The 25,322-nt window shown below is 37.1% G+C and overlaps 1 protein-coding gene across 1 annotated transcript; it reads left to right on the forward strand.

Annotated features, from left to right (window-relative positions):
• Nucleotides 1-379: 379 nt before the first annotated feature.
• On the forward strand, nucleotides 380-23,674 carry LOC114669010 (transmembrane protein 43). The gene is made up of 12 exons (XM_028825095.2): nucleotides 380-602; nucleotides 813-944; nucleotides 2,654-2,788; nucleotides 2,877-2,971; nucleotides 7,444-7,493; nucleotides 8,399-8,468; nucleotides 10,521-10,591; nucleotides 12,549-12,670; nucleotides 15,690-15,764; nucleotides 15,932-16,033; nucleotides 20,826-20,943; nucleotides 22,600-23,674. The coding sequence occupies exons 1-12, from the start codon at nucleotides 588-590 to the stop codon at nucleotides 22,800-22,802; spliced, it is 1,188 nt and encodes a 395-aa protein (XP_028680928.2). The 5' UTR covers nucleotides 380-587; the 3' UTR covers nucleotides 22,803-23,674.
• The last annotated feature ends 1,648 nt before the right edge of the window (nucleotides 23,675-25,322 follow it).

Consider the following 25,322-nt stretch of genomic DNA (forward strand, 5'->3'; position numbering starts at 1 on the left):
GGCTAGGACGCTACAATATTAAAGACAATTAATGACAATACGCGAGCCAACCTTTGTCTTGTCAAAATGCAACCAACAAGGTTGTATGCATCCCGTCTTTAAATGTGTGCGAACTGTCAATATCTACGTGTGCTTGTGTTGTGACATCACTTATGTCGTCACTTCCGGCCGTGCGGTTTTTTTTTTTTGCTTGTACCACCCAACTAGATGTTGCTGCAGACCGGAGTACAAATGGGCGGGTCAATGCTTGGGATGGCGGACGCGATACATTTCAATCAATGTGAACTTGACAAACCAAGTTCTTCCGTTGCACGTCAATCAGAAGTTGGTTTCTCCAATTATCAACGGCCTCAAGTTATCCCTCGACTCCAAGTGGATAAAGCGCTGCACACGCCTCCTTCTGCGGAAGTGTCAGCGGTGCCAGCTAAGCGAATGTGCATTTCTAATTAGTGTAATTAGAATGGGAATGTCAAAATGCTAAAAAGTTTTTGAGCTTCGTTGTGTGCATGGTAAATTAAAGTAAATCTAATTCTACGTCATATTCTAAGAAGCCCGGTTTCTACCTACTTTTTACTATTGGCTTCAGAATGTCCAGTAAAGAAGTAAGTTGCGCGCTTTTTAAATCTAAACTATTAGTGCTCCACCTTCCATCGGCCCGTCTGATAGCTCAATTACTATTTTTTGTTTACATTATTATTTCTTAATGCCGTTTGTTGACTTGCAAGTGTTACTTTTAAATATGATCCTCTTTTCTGTCTTTGTTAAAAAGTACATTTGCTCAGTTTTGATAAAGATATAAACGTTCTCAACAGGGTGATATGCATCTTAAAGTAACAAGTCGAAAGAAACCCGGCTTTCTGGAGCGGCTGAGTGACACTGCCGGAGGGGTGGTGGCGGGCATCGCCCTTTTCACTTTTTCTTTTTATGTGCTTTTCACCAACGAGGTTAGTGCTTAACTTTCTTATGACATGTATTTAATTAATACAGAAATATTTAATTAGACTAAATGGAGGCAGTTTGGTTTTTGCATTCATGTGTAGCGGAGTAACTTATCAGTGCTGTAAGTGCATTCGCTTATCAGAAGCAGATGTTGGTGAGAAGCAGGCAGATACGCTAAATACACCCTTTTCTCCGGTGCCTCCTCATCCACATATATCATTTTGGTTATTACTGTTATTTCAAACAGAAAGTGCTTCTGACGGTAAAAATGTAATAATTTTCATATAGACTACAACAGAAAAGTTTCAAAGCAATAACGCTGTCAAAAGAATACCTTTATTGTACCTAAAGATTAGTTAAAACTAAAAATAAAATGTTCTTTTTTCACAAAAGCAATTGTCTAAAGTTTTTCAAATTGGCTTTAACAGGAACTAAGGGTCTGAAGTTAAGTGAGAAGATTATCATAAAATGGATAAAGGAGCTTTACAAAATTTGTCAAGAACAATACTAAACAGACCAGCATATGTTTGCAGTGTGTTATGCCCCCTTAATGAGTGTAGAAGTGTTTTTTTTTTCTTTGTGTATGCAGATGTAAAGTCGGTCAACATGAGTACAGACCGTCCATTCTGTGTCCATCATCTCCGTATTCAAAATCTCTTATGATGAGAGCTGTGCACCAGTTAGGGAAAAAAATCTAGGTACAGTGGAACAGCTCAGTTATCCAAATGCTGAAAGAATAAAACAACTCTGCCAGTCATAGTGGGTTATTCGGGCTAAGTTGCTGTAGCACCAGAATAACAATAGTCACGCACTGGGGGTGGTTTCTTCAATCTGAAGAAAAAAAAAGTTTTATTTTGCTTTTGCTGCTTGTTTTTACTTTCTTTGAAATTATAATAAATTGTGATTTCTAACGGTTGAACTTCTATAACATGTTTGCAAAATAGTTCATTTATGATAATCAAAAAGGAGTTAAGTCCTATTTGCTTATTATGATACAGTAGTAATGCATAACTACTGTATATCCAGGAAAAGGTGGAACCTGGGCAAAAACGCATTATCAGTTATGTTTCACTTCTGATAGTGCAAGGACCCTAAGTGAACAAAAAAAGTTGATTACAATGAATATTTGCGTCAACAAAGGCGATGTTCTCATTCCATCTTGACAAAGTGAAAATGGCAAGAGTTTTAACAGTTAGGTTGAACTTCTCATGGATTAGAAATACCTTGTGAAACACTGGCTAAAAAAAGACAATTGTCAGCATGTTGTGTCGAAAATTACAAGACAAAGACTTAGTTTTACCTGCTTTGGAGTAAAGATAATTTTTTCTTGATTTGGAAATACATCCGTGTCTTTAATGTAGGTTTTGTGCCTGACATTGACTGTAGTTTAATTGTTGACAGTTTGGAAGACAACTCTTAATTAATTATACTGTTGAAATGCATGCACAATATCATGAAGATTTTGGAAGAAGAACTAGTTAGTTATCTACATATTGGTGGAATATTAGTACTTAGTCCTTTATTTTACTGGTTCTTTGTAAGGTCATAAAGTAATGCATCTTTTATAAAGAAATGATTTCCCTTTAGTGAAAAAAAGTTACTGTTATGAGAGTCATAATATGTGGACTGCTTTATAAGCAGTTAGGTTTATTGATCCATAGAAATGGGTGTTACCAAGATTTCACATTTTGTTCTTAATCTGTTAATGATGTAGGGGAGAGCTCTTAAAACTGCTGCATCTCTAGATGAGGGCCTTTCTCTAGTTGTTTCACTTCAAGATATCAATTCTGTGGATCGGCAGAATGATGGCCACTTGGTGCACTTATCTGGACCCCTCAATACACCACAGGTAGGCCCAGAAGTAAGGAGTGGAAGTTGTGACTTTGCATGTCCATGGAGGCTTTGACACTACTTTTGCTATTTTGTGTCCATTTCAGCCTTTATTTGATCCTAACTACAGAATTAGCATTAGTGCTGTCAAACTGAAGAGACAAGTTGAAATGTATCAGTGGGTAGAATATGACGAGAGTCGGTAAGTAAACTGATATATCATTGTTGTAACAGATGTATAAATAGTGTACTTTAAATTAATCAGAATGAAAACATTATGTGGCATGCTAACTGAAATGTGAATGGTGAACTACGATTTGCAGATTATGAAAATGGAAGGCCCTGTTTTGCCTGATTAATATAATGGTATCATAGTATAATTATTTCATAAATGCTTTTAACATCATTTTTATATTCTAATTCTTTGTAGTGAAGGACATTATTAGTATTCAATTTGAATTACAGTACTTTATTTTTTGGGTCAAGTACAGTGAAAAAATAGTGCAGGGCACATTTGATATACATATCCATCACCTTTGTAAAATTGCATTCCTTCATCTCCGAAACATAGCCAAACTCCGTCCCTACCTCTCCCTCTGTGATGCTGAAAAGCTGGTTCATGCCTTTGTCTCATCCAGACTGGACTATTGTAATGCACTCCTCATCGGGATACCCAACAAGAGCCTTCAGAAGCTCCAACAAATTCAAAATAGTGCTGCAAGAATCCTGATGAGGGTGCGGAAATATGAATACATCTCACCAATCCTTCGGTCACTTCATTGGCTCCCTATCCATCTCCGTATCGAATACAAACTCTGTTAACTCACTCATCAGTGTATCCATGGAAATGCTCCACAATATCTTAAAGAACTCCTTATATTACAATCCACTACAAGAAACCTCCGTTTTACAAATACCTACCGCCTTCGCCCCCCTGTGACCAAACTTCATACAATGGGTGACTGAGCCTTTGCAGCCGCTGCTCTGGAATACCCTACCAGACAGCCTGAGAACACGGCAGATTGTGGACTGTTTTAAAAAGACAGCTAAAGACTTTTCTATTTAGGAAAGCTTATTAACAAGAATGCTATAATTATTGTTGTTTTATCTCTGTTTTTATCGTGTCTTGCCTTTGTTTAATCTTTTTATGTTGCACTTTGAGATTTACTGCTAATGTAAAGTGCCCTATAAATAAAATGCATTTATTATTATTATTATTATTATTATTAAAATATCTGGAACAACATTCTGGTTGCAGTTCCCGTATGTATTTCCAGACTGGTAGAGACATGTGGGCATCAGTCCCAGAGGTGTTCAAACATTTTTTCTGCATTCTGAAGAGCTTGATGGCAACTTTGACACCTCTTGGAGTTTAGGAAGGATTGAGGAACCCAAGTGGGTTACTTCTAAAGTCTCACCAGAGAAGAGGAAAGTGTTAAGCGGGTCACCTGCTATACTGTATGCTATGTTGGAGGAGTTGTGGAAGTCGGGGACAATATGTTTGAAGTCCTTCCTAACAGGAAGTGTATTTTGCAGCGAGGCACAAGCTCTTTAAGAATAGCTTCTTTTACCTTGCTGCCTAATGTTGGGTCATAAAAAACAGAAAATAGCATATGGCATGGATTTAATGCTAATTTACCTTCTTGGAGCAAATTGCTGTGCAGTCAGCACATCAGCATCTTTAAACAGGAGTCTCAGGTTTGTTATGTTCTTGTCAGGTCTTGTCTCTCCAAACGTTTTTTTTTTATCCAACAGTGTTGTGCATTTGCAATGGACTAACAAATGCAAAGTTAGTTATTTGTTATTTTCCTGATGGTACTTGATCCTGGTTGCATCATAGCTGCCATAGTTGTCTAGGACAAGATGCAGTTAGAGGTCTGATTTGTCTGTTTTAGAACACCTGTTGCATTTGGCTGTTAGTGGACTCACTGCAACCTGTCTGCTAATGTGTACAAGTCATGTCAGCCTTCTTTTAATGATTTCATCAATCGTCTTGTCTGTTTCCTATAATAACGCTTCCATTGGCTGAATGTTTCTAAAGTGATGTGTACTTTGTGCATGTTTGACACTGATGTGTATGAAAACCCCATTGGGGGTGTGTGTTTATGAATATGTGTGTGTGTGTGTATAGGGCTGTGTATTGGCAAGAATTTTGCGATACGATCTGCATCATAATTACAGGGGTTACGATTCAATATATTGCGATATATTGCAATACTGTAAGTAAGGTGATACTGTATATTGAAATTTTTTAAAATCTAATTTTAGGAAAACTGTCATAGTATAAAGAACACATCACCATATGCATAAAATCGAAGTTAAAAAAAGTTTACTTTTTTATGCAATCGGAACAGTGGGATCTGCAACTGCATTTATCATAGTCCCTATAACTTCAGACATCATAGTGATACCTTTTGTGCAATCTGAGGAAAGGAATTAACATGTTCCAATATCACTAAAAAATCACTGTATTTTTTGGTCCTGCTTTATAGGTTCACAGTATGCCACACTACGTTTCAAGTAGTTTATAAGAAAATGCATAACATCATAGCACTGTAATCTGAACAAAGCAATTAACATTTGTTTAAAGTATATCAGTAAAGAATAAAAGTGCTTGCGAGATTCTTTAGGTAAACTAATTGAGAACATTAAAAAAAAATCAAACAGTGTTACATATAACTTCAGACAGTATATATATTAAATTCTGCTTTAAAGGTTCACATTCTATTGTAGTATGTAGGTAATTTTTAAAATTTTTCAATCTGAAGTGGTTAATAAAAGAAAATACATTGTCCCCGTTACATCTAACATCATAACACTATATTTTCTGCAATCTGAAAAAAGGAACTACATCTGCCTATATCACGTGAAAATTAAAACTGCTTGCAGGTTTCCTAAAGAAAATATTAGACAAATGTATGAAAAAATTCGCAAAGATACTGCAAACAGGAATATTGGGTAGGGATAATCATTACACTTCTGTTTCTTGGAATTTAGATAGATACTTTATTAATCCCAAGGGGAAATTCACATACTCCAGCAGCAGCATACTGATACAAAAACAATATTAAATTAAAGAGTAATAAAAATATAGGTAAAAACAGACAATAACTTTGTATAATGTTAACGTTTACCCCCCCGGGTGGAATTGAAGAGTCGCATAGTTTGGGGGAGGAACGATCTCCTCAGTCTGTCAGAGGAGCAGGACAGTGACAGCAGTCTGTCGCTGAAGCTGCTCTTCTGTCTGGAGATGACACTGTTTAGTGGATGCAGTGGATTCTCCATAATTGACAGGAGCCTGCTCAGTGCCCGTCGCTCTGCCACAGATGTCAAACTGTCCAGCTCCATGCCTACAGTAGAGCCTGCCTTCCTCACCAGTTTGTCCAGGCGTGAGGCGTACTTCTTCTTAATGCTTTGTCATTATATTAGGGTAGTCAGCACTGTAAGCTACCTGGCAGACTGGCAAGTTAAATGCAGAGGTATTAGATACTTATTTTAGTTTTAGTGCCACCCAAACACAATTTATTTTGCACATATGTGATATGACATTAATTATAGAAACATGACATGAAAAAAGAAAAGAGAGAGTGTAATTTTTACCTTCGCTGCTTTTCTTTAGTATTACTCCAGGACTACCATAAACACCCTTTCTTCCCACTCCCCTGAACCTATGTTGGTATGTATAAATCGAGAAAAAGAATACCAGTACCACGTACTGACATTTGGCAAGGCATTGTGAAATGTGTAATTTGAAACTTTTAAATAAAATTTTATTAAAGTTTTTAAAGGTAGTACATACAGTAAATACAGTACTGGAGGTGTATGTAATTCTTTAGGTTCACACTTTTTTTGTATCATTGTTTCATAATCCTGATGCGATCGCTTCATTGCCAGCCACGTTAATCAGGCCATGTTAATTGCAAAAATTAATGCGTTAACTTTCCCAGGCTAGCTATAATATACATATATATATATATATATATATATATATATATAAGGGGAACAAAAATAATATTTGTATAAAATTTGAATTTCTCTCTGACAGAGTGCCGTGTGCATGACTGCACCACTTTCTACAAAAGTTTGCAGTTATTACTGGTATAGTCTAATTTAGAATATAGGCTAGTAAAATTTTAGATTTTTGTCTAAGGGAAAAAAGCATGTACTTTATCTTTAAAAGCATGTCCGCTAATAACAATTAAGAAGGATGTGTATTTCTTGTAGTTAATTTCATCCTAACTGGACCACATCCAGTATAAGTTTTAAAACTTTTTTACCTTTTTCTTTGCAAGTTGTGGTTGGCCATTTTGTGCTCAATTCGTTTCATTCAAGTTGAGCTATTGCTTCAGATTTATTTAACTTCTGCATCACATGTTGATATAGAAAAGTTGGATGTGTCAGAATGAGACATTAAAACAGACAAAAATATGTAACAAACACAATAGAAAAAATGGGGACATTTTTTTGCCATGGGTGTGTTTCACAAATTTAGAAGAGAGATCTCATTTAAAGTATCATTTGTAACTTTTTTTTTCCCCTAATATGTGTTCAGTACTATTTTGTTCATTTTCTTGGGGTTTTTTTTTTTACATTATTTAACTATAATGTATATACAGTGTGTGTGTTTATATTGTTTGCTATGACCGGATTCCATTTATCTGTTACTGCTTTTAGGGAATATGAAGAAAATGGTGAGGTTAAAACAGAAACCAAGTATTCATATAGTAAGTGTACCAATGCTTTATATCAACACCTGGTTTAATTCAGAATTATTCCTCCATTTATACCCAATATTCAAGTTGTAAAATGTATTTGTTGTGTTTTACTTTTGTTATCTAGATTAATCTACCAATAATATTATGCATATCAGAGTTTCCATTTACACACATTTTCAAGTAATGTTAGTTTGTGGTTGTAAGGGTGATGGTGCATGCATTTTTGTGACTTTCCCTACTTTTTACCCCACTTTTGAGTTAATACCATCATTTGAAGATACTGTCTTCAGATCAGTCAACTAAAGTATGTCCTAAAAATTGGGATTGCTGGTTTTATTTTTATTTTCTGTAACAATTGGAGATTTACTATTCATTGAACCTGCATAACAAAAGCCAATAATTTGCAGTTAATTTGGCATGCCAACATTTGGTCCTTTATGAATTTTTATGCTTATATACATTACATTATCTAGATCCAGGCATACCCTTAATTGTTTTTTTTCATCTAGCTACATGACAATAAGCCAAAGGAATTTAGCAGCTGTATTTCTTTGGCAGGAAGACAGACATGTTGCCTTTCCTTACTCCATTCAATAATTACCTTGTTTCCTCCCCTCCTGGGTTCAAAGTGTTCAGAAAAGCCATTCCTTATGGTGTGTTAAGACGTGTCACATGATCCACCTGCTAGTATGGGACACCAGTTTAAAAGCACAGTGATGGACTAAATTTGACTGGGCAGTGCCTCAATTCTCACAGTCGCATACCGAGTTCCACCATCAACTCGGAAGTAAATCAATTGGTAGAAGTTATTTATACTTTGGATCATTGTTAATATAGCTTGGTTACTTCCTGTAACTTATTGTAATGCACTGTTTCTAGTGGGAAAAATTTTAAAATATTTTCCATTTTTTTAGACACAGAGTGGAGACCAGAAGTTATTAACAGTCGAAATTTTGACAAGGAAATTGGACATACAAACCCCAGGTAACACATTTTAAAGTATCTTTTGTTATAATTTTGATATAACTCGATTCAGAGTGACTCCTAGAATTAAGCCAGTGACAGTGTTATTGGTGATGCTGCAAGTGTTGTTATGAATACGAATATGTTACCAGTTATATTATAAAGAAAATTATTTGCTATCAATCACCCATTTATAATTTAAACCAATCAAAGACAGTACCTTGCATATATCGAGAGAAAAAGTGTACATATTATTAAATAATTTTGAGTGATGAGATATTGCAATTAAATCAAGAAAACAAGCGGGACTATGAATCCAGAAGTCAATAAGAGGTGAATAAAGACCTTAGCCAGTACAGTCTAATTGCATTGCTTGCATGGAAACCTGGCTCAGTGGATTAAGGGAGGTAACATAAGCTTAGTGTCAGTTGTTCCAGTATTTTTTATAATGTCATAGGTAATTTCCAAACCCACACACAGCAGTACAACTAATCTGTAAATGCTCATTTGTTTGAGGTTTGTATTTAGGCAATTAAAACCTTTTTTTGTATAGTATTAAGACATAGAAGAACTTAGCGCATCAATCAGGAATACTTGGAGAGGCTGAGTTATTATGAGAGTACTGAATTCATTATTGGGATAATTGTGAATATTTAGCAGCACCTCTGTAGGCTGACACATACTTTTTGTATACTTGAGCACGTAAGTCAGTGTGAGTTGTTCCTGTGGCCTTCAAGATGACAAGTTACAGTACATGAGTATGGCCTGGTGAAATGCACAAGAAGGAAATCATGAAAAGTGCCTATCGTATGATGCTAAATAATAAACTGTTACCATTTTAAATATGATGTAGTATTGAAAGTTTTTTATAATTTCATGATACTAAGGAGCATGAGGTGGTATTGGTGATATTTAAAGGCTGAGAAACTTAATAGAAGTTATTGTAATACTTGTATGGTGTACCATAGATGTAGGTACCAAAATGTTCAAAAAACTTCATTATGATCAGCTAATGGCAACTGCTAAATATGGACAATCATAGTATATGACCGGAGAGAGAACAATATTATACAGTACAGTGTACACTTGCAAATACCAGAACTGTATCAGTTATTCTAAAATAGTAATGTCTCCTGTAAAAGCTATGTTTAGAATCTTAGCTTATATTAAAGGTGGAACTGGAATCAGAAGCTTTTTTCCAACCTTGTGTGTAAGGCACATGGGGTGCAAATGTATTGTTAGCATATAATCATTTAAAGATCCCAGTGCTTGTGTATTCTATATATTGACAACTGTCCAGACCACGGCCTCCTGCTGACCTTACTTCCGCCACATCCCTCACAGGAGGGTGTGGTCCAGACAGGAATGCAGAAGTTGTAATGATCTGTAGAAGAGGGAGAAAAGACACTAGTGCACTTCATCACCCCAGACTCTTGTAGTTCTAATAAAGTTGCTAAAATGCATTCCTTGACTGTCCATGATGATGCTAAGAAATGTGTCACTAAAGAAAGGACAAAAGTACCTTTTTTTTTTTCCTTTTCTTTTTTTAAGTGCTAGCTGTAGTACTGGGGTGTTGTACCGTGTTAGCCATTATGAATGTAGAGAAAAGCCAAGCAAAATGACACCTTTTATTGGCTAACTAAAAAGATAAAAGGTGTCATTTTGCTTGGCTTTTCTCTAAGTGCTAGCTTATACACAAATAAAAACAAAAGTAACAGTTTGGTGTCTTATAGGGTCTAACTGGGGATTCTGGTAAACATCAGTTTCTTCAGAAGAGGAGAAATTTAATAGCATGCTGTTTCCTTTGTCCATAGATGAGCTTCATGTACAACAGTGTATCTGTGCTATTTTAATTATAATCTGTTGCATAAAATGGACACAGAGTATTAACACATTTTCTAGAATTTGATGCTTGTTTGCTCTCTACCTATGTTGGAGCAGTTGGCATCCAGTATTCTGTGTAACATGAACCTCTCCTTACATAAATGAGGAAGGGTTATTTGAAGTTCAAATTTGTAATTTCGGTGTCCGACATTCATGCTCCATTTTGTTCCGTTTTTTTTTTTTATCTAGTGCAATGGCAGTGGAATCTGTTACAGTTGTTTCACCAGATGTTTCAGTTGGTTCATTTTATCTTTCCACAGGTATTGTGCATTTTGTTGTAAATTATATTTTCAATTTAATTCAGTTTATATTTTCCTAGTGCTGTTTTACTGAGTGCAGACTCTGTACCAACTTCACAGGTAAAATGCAATTAGATTTTTAGTAATTAAATATTCATACATAAATTATATTTGTGATTAAAATTTTGTGTGTTTTCTTGTTAACACACAAGGGAATACATCTTTTGGCATAAAGCAAATTATGACACCAGTAAAAATACCTAAAAAACCGAGCACTTACTATGGTATTCTCCTTGGGATTAATAAAGTTTATGTAATCTGATCTAATGTGATTTTGCAGATCATACTAAAATTCTTTTAATTCCTGATTTAAAAAAAAAAATGAAAAATAGATGGGCAGTCAAAGATAGTGTCACGGGTATCAGTAAGTATTAGCTAATACAAATGCTATTGAGCTTCATCTAGCCAAATGTGGGGATTCTTGGCAAGTGAAATTTGTCTCAGAAACAAACATTTTGCATTTATGAGTAACATTTTAAGCTCATTAAGAATTGAATTTCTGATAATTGTTCATACTCGCACTTTCTTATTCATACTTTTTAAATTCTCCCCAGTGAAAATAATATCTTGATTTGTCCATCTTCTGTAATTTTACAGATAGATAGATACTTTATTAATCCCAAGGGGAAATTCACATACTCCAGCAGCACCTTACTGATACAAAAAACAATATTAAATTAAAGACTGATAATAATGTAGGTAAAAACAGACAATAACTTTATATAATGTTAACGTTTACCCCCCTGGGTGGAATTGAAGAGTCGCATAGTTTTGGGGAGGAACGATCTCCTCAGTCTGTCAGTGGAGCAGGACAGTGACAGCAGTCTGTCGCTGAAGCTGCTCTTCTGTCTGGAGATGACACTGTTTAGTGGATGCAGTGGATTTTCCATAATTGACAGGAGCCTGCTGAGCGCCCGTCACTCTGCCACAGATGTCAAACTGTCCTGCTCCATGCCAACAATACAGCCTGCCTTCCTCACCAGTTTGTCCAGGCGTGAGACATCTTTCTTCTTAATGCTGCCTCCCAGCACACCACCGCGTAGAAGAGGGCACTCGCCACAACCGTCTGGTAGAACATCTGCAGCATCTTATTGCAGATGTTGAAGGACGCCAGCCTTCTAAGGTAGTATAACCGGCTCTGTCCTTTCTTACACAGAGTATCAGTATTGGCAGTCCAGTCCAATTTATCATCCAGCTGCACTCCCAGGTATTTATAGGTCTGCACCATCTGCACACACTCACCTCTGATGATCACGGGGTCCATGAGGGGTCTGGGCCTCCTAAAATCCACCACCAGCTCCTTGATTTTGCTGGTGTTCAGGTGTAGGTGGTTTGAGTCACACCATTTAACAAAGTCATTGATTAGGTCCCTATACTCCTCCTCCTGCCCACTCCTGATGCAGCCCACGATAGCAGTGTCATCAGCGAACTTTTGCATGTGGCAGGACTCCAAGTTGTGTTGGAAGTCCGATGTATATAGGCTGAACAGGACATTTATTGGACATTACCAATATCTGAATACTGTATATTGTTAGTGTATTCTGTTGTTTTTGTAGCATTTCGTAGTTTTTAAATCTGTTTCTTAACAGCTTTTTAAAGATCTGTTTAATTTTGGTACTGTCACTGTTTGTGTGGAGTTGAAATATTCTTCTATGTTCAACTGGACTTTCTCAGCCACCTGGTATTTTAGATGTTATTTTTAGTTAATTGGTATCTCCAAATTTATCCTAGTATAATTTAGCATGATTATAAATTTGAGGGTGCTCTGTTATAAGATTCATGTCTCTTACAGCTCTTGTCCACACTACCAGGACAGGCTATAGTTCCAGTTCACCCGGTAATCAAAGCTCACAGAATGAAGAACTGGATTGATGTCTTTTCTTTTCAATAATTAATCTAATTAAATTTAATTTTTCAGGCTTGATAGACAAAGTGGACAACTTCAAAAAATTGCATTTAGGAAGCTTGGGGATATGGGATCCTTTTCTTACAATAGATGATGATTACTTTTACCACACTGCCAACCCTAAAAGGCCTGAGGTAATTATTATATCTTCTGTTTGTTCAACAGAATATTCTGCTACTGTTTCTTTTGCAACAGGTTTATAGCACTGTAAAATTTTAAAATAAAATATTGTTTGATTTTAAAAAATACAGGTGGAATAGTAACTTATGTAACGATTAAGAGTTTGACACAACGCGTAATGCCAGAAATAGCATATACAGTGGGTATAGAAAACAATCATCCCCTTCGAAATATTCCCATTTTTTTTGCTTTACAGCCTTATATGAAAACACACACACAAAATATTTCTTCCCAGATTTACATCCAAGTGAAAGATATCACAGCTACTGTTCAGAAAAATCATAAAAAATCAAAAACAAGACGTACTGAGAGTAATAAATGATCACCCCCAATGTCAATATTTTGCTTTTGCTTTAATGACAGCCTTGAGTCTGTTGGGACACTTCTTTATCAGCTTTGCACATCTAGATTGAGCCCACTCAATATTTGCCCACTCTTCTTTATAGTGGGGTGATCCTTTATTAATCTCAGTATTTCTTGTTTTTGATTTTTTTTTTTTTTTTAATTCTTCTGAACTGTAGCTGTGGCGTCTTTCATTTGGATGTTATAGATTGCATTGAGTAAGTAAAGCTAGAAAAAATATTGGTTTGTGTGTTTTCATTTAAGGCTGTAAAGCAAAATAAATGGGAATATTTTGAAGGGGGCAATTCTTTTCTATACCCACTGTAACTGCTCCATGTAAGTTGAGACCACACAGCAGGGAAAATAAGAATTGAACTTGTCAGTGTTTTTCTCAGTAAATGAACTGTATTTCTAATGGGGCTATTGACATGAAATTTTCACCAGATGTCGGCAACAACCCAAGTAGTAATCCACACATACAAAGAAATCAAAACAATAAGTCCCTAAATTAATTTATGTGTAATAAAGTGGAATGACACAGGGAAAAAGTATTGAACACATGAAGTAAAGGAGGTGCAAAAAAGACATGGAAAGCCAGGAAACCAGCTGAAGTCTGTCAGTATTTAGAAAGAAGTTCTGCCCCCTATTGGTGCAAATTAATATCAGCTGATTTAGTCCTAATTGATGGCCCATAAAAAGGTTTCTTATTACCAAGGTGTCACACAAGAAGCATCTCATGATGGGTAAAAGCAAAGAGCCCTCTCAAGACCTTTGCATCCTTCTTGCCTTCTTCTAAGCGGTGGTTTGCTGGGGAGGCAGCATAACGAAGAGGGACGCCTCACGCCTGGACAAACTGGTGAGGAAGGCAGGCTCTATTGTAGGCACGGAGCTGGACAGTTTGACATCCGTGGTGGAGCGACGGGCACTGAGCAGGCTCCTGTCAATCATGGAGAATATCCACTGCATCCACTGAACAGGATCATCTCCAGACATAGGAGCAGCTTCAGCGACAGACTGCTGTCACTGTCCTGCTCCACTGACAGACTGAGAAGATCGTTCCTCCCTCACACTATGCGACTCTTCAATTCCACCCTGGGGGGTGGGGGTGGGTAAACATTAACGTTATACAAAGTTACTGTCTGTTATACCTGCATTTTTATCAATCTTTAATTTAATATTGTTTTTTATCAGTATGCTGCTGCTGGAATATATGAATTTACTCTTGGGATTAATAAAGTGTCTGTCTGTCTGTCTGTGTCCTATCTATCTATGGCATTGGTTACAGACGTATTTCTAAACTTCTGAATGTTCCATTGGGCCATAATGTGGAAGTGGAAAGAACATCATTTCACCATAAACCGGCCACCACCAGGTGCTCCTTGGAAAATTTGTAATGCATTTTATTTATAGGGGCACTTTACATTAGCAGTAAATCTCAAAGTGCAACATAAAATGATTAAAAAAAGTCAAGGCAAGATAAAAACACAGATTTAACAACAATAATTATAGCATCTTACCTGAAGAAGAGGCCTGAGTTGCCTCGAAAGCTTGCATATTGTAATTTTTTTAGTTGGCCAATAAAAGGTGTCATTTTGCTTGACTTTTCACTACATTTATAATGGCTAACACGGTACAACACCCTAGTACTACTGCTGTATAAGAAAAGAACATATATGATGGGGGTGAGTGATAAACCAATCGATCAGACATACCAGATGAAATTCTGTTTTTCTGCTGTGGATTTTGGGGGGGAAAAAATAAAAACAAAAAATAAATGTTGCACTAAAAATTAGTAATAAACTTGAAAACAGCTATAAACATAAAATGCTTCTTGCCACAAAATGTGCAAATCTGTACATGCAAAAGACAATGTGAAATTTTGGTTTAATGTTGGTTTACTAGTGCCTTAAAGGTAATGTCTTTGTGTGTAGACTTACATGTGTAATAAGTAAGCCTTGCATATTACTCAAAGTGATTGGTAAGTCATTGTTCACCCCAGCCCACCATGACTCTGTTTTGGATTAAGTGGTCTTGACAATGCATGTACTGTATATTTTAAACTTGGCGATTTTAAATAGTGAAGGAGTTGTGAGAAAGCCATGCCTTGTCCTGTGTTTGCTCGATGGTAGCGTGAGAGGGAGAGAGAGGGGGGCAGCGTCGTTATTACTTCCAAGTCAGAGAGGTGAATAACTAATATCGCATACATTAGAGAAGTGTGTCAATGTTACTATTATTCATTTATATTTGCTATTTGTTAAAGAAAATATGTTTCAGTCCTACAAGTGTATATATAGTACAGACACATTATACTGGTATCTACCAAAATTTTTCATTATATCATAATTTGGATTTCTGGCCATTACACCCACTCCTGCACTATACAAAAATACATTTAATTATGCATAAGGCATAAACTAAATTGCTGCTGTTTCAGTCAGAACTCCATGGCAGACCGCTAGTACCTCAGACAGATGTTGTGATTTCTATGAAGATTTGTTTTTTGAGGCTTTCCCTCGTATCTTTGCAAAATATGCATTATGTTAACTCCATGGTACAAAATTGAAAGGTTAAAGTTTTTAAATTGATGATATAAGTACAAATAACCTCATTGCTGTTTGTACTTTGGTAAAGGTTGGAGACGTGAGGGTGTCATTCTTCTATGCAGGACTGAGTGGGCAGAACATCAATCTAGGACATCCTGATTTGGTAAGCTGTACTACCTTTTCAGTAATGTAAGTTTTTTTTTTTTTAAGCTAAGGTTTAATACATTTACTCTTTAACATATGTATAAAAATGTGAAATTATTATAAAAAATACATAATATTTGATTTGCTTGGCAACACTGTAAACTATTTCCTTAATTTTACTTTTAGGTGACTGTTATTGCTCAGCAAAGAGGAGAGCAGCTTGTTTCCTACAAAACAAAAGTTGGTGACACACTGGAAATTCTGTACCAAGAGGCACTTTCAGCCATGGTAGGGTGATGATGATTCTATTAAACAAGTCTTCTATGTAGTCTCATATGGCAAATGTCACTCTAGTGCACTTCACTTGAACATTCCAACACAATTTAAAGATGATCAGGAAAAGGTAACTCCTCAATGTGCTGTATTGTAGTACTGATAGATTTTGAACCTTCTGCTTTGTAGTTTGAAACCCAGTATCCTACGGATAAAGGCCTTGTGTGATTGTTATCCTCATGTCTGTCCTTGTTATGCTTAACATTTGAACCTTTTGAAATAGCCCCTTTCTGAGAACAGGCTTTTGTACAGTAGACCAAATTCAGTTTGTTCTTAAACCCGCTTCCACTTTTGAGCCTGTTGTGTTATATGATAATCAGAACGAGAGAAATACAACAATAGAGTACAGTGAAATTCACACTTGTGTGCTTGAACAACTGGTGCAGTAAGATGTGTCATGTCTCTTAACAAGAGTGCCTAAAGTTTCTCTTGCCACATTAGCTCTATGCAACAAGTGAAATTTGATCTTTTCTTCATTTTCCCTACATTTCTAGGGTATTGTGCACTTTTTGCTTGTTCAGTTTTTTTTACCTTCTCACCCTTTTATTAGCCGGTGATGTGTTTAATCTGTAACTCTGTCAAAACTGATAACAGAAAATATAGAATGTGTAGTCTTATTGAGTATTCACATTCACCGCAGGTAGTCAGCAGTGTCGCAGCATATCGGCAGGGTGCTGTATTCCTGCCAGACACTTGCTATTAGTGTCAAAATGGAGAGCACTGAACATGACATTTTTTGTTTGTCATGCTGTTTCTCCTTGGAAGTGAGAAAAGCTTTAGTATTAAGAAGTAAGCAGTTGTTTTTCCAATAGCAAAAACATGTACTTTCTGAGATTATCTTTTGATGCTGTGATGAAGCTTAACTTGATCCTATTAGTGTTTCAGTCAAAAGTAATGTAATGGGTTTATGGTTCTGTATCTTCACCAGTTTACAAAACATTTAATTCATATTCATATACCAAAGAGCTGTGAATGTGAATATTAAAAATCCCCACTACATATTTTATGTAGCTCAGTTTTCAGGACAAATTAATGCATCTACAAAATTTGACAGTAAAACATGTGTTTCAGGATATTTCGTACTGTGTCTTATTCCCAATTTTTTGCCAATAATAGCAGCTATTTTCAGCTGGTTTTCAGTCACCTGCTAATGACTTTTAAATAAATGATCATCAGATTTATTATTAAACTAATTATATATGATATTGATACATTGCAAGATGTGGAATAATGTACTTTTTAAACAATTTTATTTTTATTCCTGTTTATTCATGTTTGCTGTACTTAAAATAAAGGCGGCTTTCATACTTGAATGCCTCCTCAGAACAACTGACAAAAATACAATACAAAAAAATCAAAAATATATTTAGCATGCAGCTTGTATATAAATACTGTATATACAAGTAGGCATTGTATCCAACAAGGGCCACATGCCCACTGGGAGTGTGTTCTTTATAGAATTTCAGCTGATACTTTGAACCCATATGTGTGTGTGTTTGTATATATGTATGTGTGTGTGTATATATACAGTGCATCCGGAAAGTATTCACAGCGCGTCACTTTTTCCACATTTTGTTATGTTACAGCCTTATTACAAAATGGATTAAATTCATTTTTCTTCCTCAGAATTCTACACACAACACCCCATAATGACGTGAAAAAAGTTTACTTCAGATTTTTGCAAATTTATTAAAAATAAAAAAATTGAGAAAGCACATGTACATAAGTATTCACAGCCTTTGCCATGAAGCTCCAAATTGAGCTCAGGTGCATCCTGTTTCCCCTGATCATCCTTGAGATGTTTCTGCAGCTTCATTGGAGTCCACCTGTGGTAAATTCAGTTGACTAGACATGATTTGGAAAGGCACACACCTGTCTATAGAAGGTCCCACAGTTGACAGTTCATGTCAGAGCACAAACCAAGCAGGACGTCAAAGGAATTGTCTGTAGACCTCCGAGACAGGATTGTCTTGAGGCACAAATCTGGGGAAGGTTACAGAAAAATTTCTGCTGCTTTGAAGGTCCCAATGAGCACAGTGGCCTCCATCATCCGTAAGTGGAAGAAGTTCGAAACCACCAGGACTCTTCCTAGAGCTGGCCGGCCATCTAAACTGAGCGATCGGGGGAGAAGGGCCTTAGTCAGGGAGGTGACCAAGAACCCGATGGTCACTCTGTCAGAGCTCTAGAGGTCCTCTGTGGAGAGAGGAGAACCTTCCAGAAGGACAACCACCTCTGCAGCAATCCACCAATTAGGCCTGTATGGTAGAGTGGCCAGACGGAAGCCACTCCTTAGTAAAAGGCACATGGCAGCCCGCCTGGAGTTTGCCAAAAGGCACCTGAAGGACTCTCAGACCATGAGAAGGAAAATTCTCTGCGACAAGGATTGAACTCTTTGGTGTGAATGCCAGGCATCATGTTTGGAGGAAACCTGGCACCGCTCATCACCAGGCCAATACCATCCCTACAGTGAAGCATGGTGGTGGCAGCATCATGCTGTGGGGATGTTTTTCAGCGGCAGAGACTGGGAGACTAGTCAGGATAAAGGGAAAGATGACTGCAGCAATGTACAGAGACATCCTGGATGAAAACCTGCTCCAGAGCGCTCTTGACCTCAGACTGGGGCGACAGTTCATCTTTCAGCAGGACAACGACCCTAAGCACACAGCCAAGATATCAAAGGAGTGGCTTCAGGACAACTCTGTGAATGTCCTTGAGTGGCCCAGCCAGAGCCCAGACTTGAATCCGATTGAACATCTCTGGAGAGATCTTAAAATAGCTGTGCACCGACGCTTCCCATCCAACCTGATGGAGCTTGAGAGGTGCTGCAAAGAGGAATGGGTGAAACTGGCCAAGGAGAGGTGTGCCAAGCTTGTGGCATCATATTCAACAAGACTTGAGGCTGGAATTGCTGCCAAAGGTGCATCGACAAAGTATTGAGCAAAGGCTGTGAATACTTATGGACATGGGATTTCTCAGTTTTTTTTATTTTTAATAAATTTGCAAAAACCTCAAGTAAACTTTTTTCACGTTGTCATTATGGGGTGTTGTGTGTAGAATTCTGAGGAAAAAAATGAATTTAATCCATTTTGGAATAAGGCTGTAATATAACAAAATGTGGAAAAAGTGATGCGCTGTGAATACTTTCTGGATGCATTGTGTGTGTGTGTGTGTGTGTGTGTGTGTATATATATATATATATATATATATATATAATATGGAGATTCACTCGAAAGAGTCCCCAAATATTCTGTACTAATACTTACTAGGACGAAGCAATCTGAACGAAACAACTTGCACTGTGCTCCTCAGTACATGGAGTTTCGAACAAGCCCCTGTGTTGGAGCGATGAGATAGCTGTCTGGCGCCTACCTCAATGTTTAACCTCTGTTTGTAGCTTCTCGGTGCATACCGCCCATACCCCTTCACTCAGTCACTCAACTTCTCATCAGGATGGTGGTGTACAGTACTCAGCAGCGCGTCTTCATGGTGCAAACCTATTGGGTCACCAATTCGTTTAAGTGATGTCAGAATCAACTGGATGATCATGAAAGGTAACTTCCAGAAAGATGGAGCAACGTGTCACACATCAGCAAGGAGCATGGCAGAAACAGTTCTTAGGCAACAGGGTAATTTCAAAGGGGCTTTGGCCACCACAGTCACCGGACCTGACACCACCAGACTCCTTCCACTGGGGTATGTTCAAAGGAAAAGTCTATCAGAACAAGCCTCACACTGTGGAAGATTTGAAGGAAAACATCCAACATAAAATTGTTACTATTCCCCCGAGACGCTTGCCGATACATTCAGGCACATAGACTGTCATGTTGAAATGTATCTGGCAGAAAACGAAACCACTTCCAGCATCGCATATAATGCAATTGATTACACATACGTCAAGGTATATAGTGTATTGTTTTGGTTCAGATTGCTTCATTCTAATGGGAGTTACAACAGAATATTTGGGGCCTCTTTCAAGTGAATCTCTGTGTTTGTGTGGCTGAATTCAAAGACACCATGAAAATCAAAGTGAAAAAATGATGTGGCAGGCTAGTCCATTTTGCCAAAATTTCACTGCAGCAACTCCAAATCGTTTTCAGTTGTTTGTGTGGCCCCCACGTGCTTGTATGCATGCCAGACAGAGTTGGGCTGGGGGGCATGCTCCTAATGAGATGACAGATGGTGTCCTGGGGGATCTCCTCCCAGATCTGGACGAGGGCATCACTGAGCTCCTGGACAGTCTGGGGTGCAACCTGCCACTGTTGGATAGAACGAAAAATAATGTCCCAGAGGTGTTCTATTGGATTTAGGTCCAGTAGCTATAGAGGAAATATTTAAAAAATGGTAATATGGTACAAAAGGAAAGATATATTTAAGTTTGCTCTCGGCACATAGTCAAAGTCATACCTGTGCCAATGGGGCTTCTGTCTTTGAGGCTCCTTGACAAGTCTTAAATGCCCACACTTTCCACTGAGCTATTTGCAGTATTATACAGTACATGGATTTAGCTCTTACCTATTTGGTATATTCATATTCAGGTTTTAATGGTCTCACCTATGACTAGTTGTATCCTGCTTCTTCCAGAATAGCACATTCTTTCATTATCTACAAACAGTGCACCTGCTCTAATCACTAAAGGTCTTTGATTTTCTTTTTCCCTAATTTAAATAAAAAAGAAACTACCTTGTTGTTTTTCTTTCTTTTTTTTTTTTTAATTATAATGACTATGTGTATTGCCCCTTTTTGTTAGGAAGTGTTTGAGAGGGAGCATGGATTCAATAGCATGAAGACCTGGGCACTGAGAATGGCAGGCTGGATGATAATGTTCTTAGGAGTAAGTCTCATGACAAGAATTTTCCACACACTTGGTAAGTTATTAGAAATCACCTATTGCACATATTCCATAAAAATCATTTAAGAATGTGGTGATCTGGAAATCCAGCATTGTTTTCCCATAGCTGGCTGGGTTTCTTCAGTTCAGGCTTATGTTCATGAATAGTCTCGTTTGTGATTTTTTTTTTAAATTTTTTATTGTGTTGTTAGTTTCTTTCATGTGGTGAAACATGGCAGTGCAATTCCCATGCATAACGTTGGAAACTGATAACAGATTTATCCCAATACAGTGGAACCTCGGTTCATGAACGTCTCGGTACACGTACAAATCGGTTTACGACCAAAAAGTTCGCCAAACTTTTGCCTCAGTTCACGACCACACACTCGGTATACGAACAAGCCAGGTTCCCTTTCGGTTTGTACATGTTCAGTCTCTCCCTGTGCATTTCCTGTGCAGCGAGCAAGAGAGCGCGACACACACAGGAGCCTGCACGAGAGAGGCGAGTGCGCACACACACAGGAGCGTGCTAGAGAGACACACAGGCACTCCAGGCTCGCAAAAGGGAAACACACACACAGGCGCGAGAGAGAGCGAGTGGGCAGGCAAGCGAGAGAGGCAGGACTGGACGCATAAGGTAGAGAAGGCTTCTTTTTGTTTTCAGTTCTGTTTACAGCGATCGGTTCGTAGCCTGCATTGTTGCAATGTTACTTTTCTTGGTAGTTTATTAAATTACGGATTTTTCAAATGTTCATTTTTTCCCCTGTGCTTAAAACTCATTAAAAAAAAAAGTGTTTTTAGCGAGCGGTTCCTAGCACTATAGCGTGAACTATTGCAGTGTTAGTTTTCTCTGTTGTTCAAGGTTTTCTCAGTGTTATTCAATGTTTTTACATTTAGTTTACTATAACGCTGTACATTCTATGGTGCAATTAACTTTATTTGTGCTTAAAAATTTAAAAAATATATATATTTACATACTGTTCATACGGTCTGGAACGGATTAATTGTATTTACATACAATCCTATGGGGGAAATTGCTTTGGTTCACGACCAAATCGGTTTACGACCAGAGTTTTGGAACAAATTATGGTCGTGAACCGAGGTTCCACTGTATATTTTTTTTTATTCACATTACAAACACGAAAAACCCATCTTCTGTAGAAGTACTTGATTCAATCCTATCTTCATATGTAGTGTCAAATACTTCTAAAGGCACACATTTTGACAAGGACCTGGAAAGGCACAATCAATCTGCAAGTTCAGAATACAAGTTGTAAATATGCTTCATTATATAAACTTTTATGGTTATTATTATCTTTGTCTGTTTTATCAAACATCCTTCATTTTTGTTTCCAAATGATTAAGTGTATTGTTTGGAGACCCATTTATAAACAATACTGTCTTTTGTACCGAAATTACAAAGATGAAACACAAACTTTAAACCTGTTAAAGGTAGACTGTGACTATTGCTACAGTTTGAAACCATTTTAAAGTACATTCACTCTTTATAGCTCTTTACCTACTTATAAGTGATGTACATTTAAAAAGTCCTGAAAACCCATCTGAAACTTAAACATTTTTTATTTTAGTCAGATTGGCTTTGAGTGGATGCTTGGGTTGGATGGTCCTATTCTGATAAAGCTTTTTTTCTGCATACAGAATAATTCAAAATCTTTTCTCTTTCTTTCTACAGTGGACTGGCTTCCCATTGTAAGAAATCTGGTTGACCTCGGCTTGAAATTGTTTGCAGCATCTGTGGCTACTTCACTTTCACTGCTCACTATCGCCACGGGCTGGCTCTTTTATCGGCCAGTATGGGCCATTGCCATAGCTGCGCTAGCTGCTCTACCGATAATTATTGCCAAATCCAAGGCTCCTCAGAAGAAGAATATGTAAAAAATTCACAGGAGGTGGATGTTAGAAAAGGACATGTTTATGGTATAGTATATTCAGAAATTCTTCTGCTTTTTTATGTGACTTGACCAAACTCCCATGAATTTAAAAGCACTGATTTCACCTCTTCATCCAAATTACTGTTTGAGAAAATGAAGCAGCCCTTCAAACAGTTTCTTATATGGACAAGCAAATTAGGAAAAAAGGAAAAGGTTGTGTTTTTGTGTGTTAGCTTGCATTTACCACCAAAGAAAGTTACAAATGCATTAATGTCTGCTACTGTAGGCCTCCTGGCACATATCTACACCACTGAATTCATTTAGATGATTATTTTTCCAAAAGACGATTGAAGTATCATCTTCTATACAGTAGTCCTAATGCATTTTCTTGTATATTTAAACAATGAGGTGGCATAAGTTGTATTTGTTAATAATGTGTGTGATTAAATGTGCATTTAAAGTTTAGAAAGCTTTTTTGGGGCATCTGCAATTGTGGAATGTGCATGTAGCCTGTAATGTTTATGTCTGGCTGCAGCAGATCATTATGATGGCATACAAGGCCGAGTGGGCTCTTAGATGCTCTACGTCTACGTGGATCAACTGGCTCAAACAATTTTTTTTTTTTTTTTTTACTTTTAGTGCAGAGCAGGTTCTTGTGGGGTTTAATATAAATGTAACATTAAATTTATACGTATGCTGTGATTTTTGTTATTTTTGTAATTGTAAGTAACCATATGGATGTTCAGTTAGGTACATGCAAGTTGGAAAACATTATCTCAGAAGGGAGAAAGTTACCAGGAAAGGTAATTTTAATTATTCAGTACATCACATGCTGTATTTCAAAATGAAGCAAAGCAATAAATGTTAATTGTTTGATATGTGTACGCAAACCTGTATTTTAACCAGAATCACATTTGAAAGTAATCCGAGCCCACCTATTGAACATACCGTAATCAAGTGATTCTCAAGTTCAGTCGGGGGGGGGGGGGGGCTCTGTGTAGCTGCAGAGTTTTGTTCCAACCTATTTCACAATCAGTAAACCATTTTACATTTAACTGATATCTTTGTCTGCGGTGGGTTGGCACCCTGCCCGGGATTGGTTCCTGCCTTGTGCCCTGTGTTGGCTGGGATTGGCTCCAGCAGACCCCCGTGACCCTGTGTTCGGATTCAGCGGCTTGGATAATACCTTTGTTTTATTAGCCACCTTTGCCTTTTTCTGCTCTTATTTTGCTTTCAGAAACATATAAAATGTACACATGTAAGAAATTGGGAAATTTGTATTTTTGACAAATCTTTAAATGCTTAACTCTCTGTTTTGTTGTTTTCTTTTTAATTCACTTCTTCTCTGCCATTTGCTCTTTTAATTGTAGCCAAACATTGACGATAAATAGAGCAGGCGCCAGTACAAACAACACTGCATTTTAAAAAGCTGCTCTTTCAGCGTTCCTCTGTTGTGTGCTTGTTTTTAGTAAGGGTGTAATATCCAAAACATTAAAAAAAACGTGAATTAATTTTTTCCCCAACTTGAATACAAATTGTTGTTTGTAAAAATGTAACCAGTTTAATTCCTGGGTTGATGCAAGTAAAAACACAAACTGGCAAGTAACAGTTTACTTAGTTAAAGCAGAGACCAGTTAAAAGGTGGCCCCCCAGCACCGTTATTGAGAACCACGGCTGTAACCTGTCTGAGTATTACAAGTGAGTGCTCTTTTTTTTTTTTTAAGGCATATAATCAAATTTTTAGAAACAGTTAAAAGTAGTCACAAAATTTTCAGTTTGATAAAAGCCGTAAGATGAGCTTGGGAGTAGTTAGAAAAAAATAAAGACTGGAGATTTAGTGCAGAATTCCTGAATTAGAGACCTGAAGTGTGCGCTGTTGTAAAAACCACCGCTGTATTGATTTGAGTTAAATTAATAGGACAGGTGTTTGATTATTAGTCTCCTTAAAATTGTCCAATATTTGATTTTTGAAATTCTTTTAGCTGCCATTTCTTTTCTTGTGTGACAGGATGGTGCACAGTGCTATTCATTTTACCTTAGAGGGCTAAACTGAAATGAAATTTTAGTACTTTTTTACATTTTGTTAAAAGTGTAAGATGTAAAGGCACAGTAGGTACATGTTAGTATCTTAATTGTTTGAATTGTGCACCGTATTAAACTAAAGTGTAATTATGTAAAAGTGCTCCTGTTTTATTCAGCAATGTCAGACAATAGTGCTGGACAGCTAGGGGCGTTTTTCTGTTGAGACTTTTTGTGTCTCTTTTGGTAGGTGACAGCTATTAAATAATCTGACCTGCACTTTACTATTCTACATTAGCCAAGTTCAGCTTCTACCAAAGTGATGGCTGAAATGTGGCACAAATGTCTCAAGATTAACCTTTTATAGTCCTTTAACATACACTTTGAAGTTGGTTTGCTCCTCCCAATGCAAAATAACTTAGAAACAAGACCCGTTTCACAACCAGTTTTATATTTTACTAGTCATTTAGCCCGTTACAATAACGGGCGCTAGAACAGTAGTGCA

This window comes from Erpetoichthys calabaricus, chromosome 18 (assembly GCF_900747795.2).
Source record: "Erpetoichthys calabaricus chromosome 18, fErpCal1.3, whole genome shotgun sequence".
Classification (NCBI taxonomy): Eukaryota; Metazoa; Chordata; class Cladistia; order Polypteriformes; family Polypteridae; genus Erpetoichthys; species Erpetoichthys calabaricus.

What these genes read in the sequence shown, in the direction of transcription:
- LOC114669010 (XM_028825095.2), top strand. An exon ending in ATGTGCTTTTCACCAACGAG is followed by an intron (nt 945 to 2,653) that starts GTTAGTGCTTAA and finishes TTAATGATGTAG; the next exon opens with GGGAGAGCTCTTAAAACTGC. An exon ending in CCAACCCTAAAAGGCCTGAG is followed by an intron (nt 12,671 to 15,689) that starts GTAATTATTATA and finishes ACTTTGGTAAAG; the next exon opens with GTTGGAGACGTGAGGGTGTC.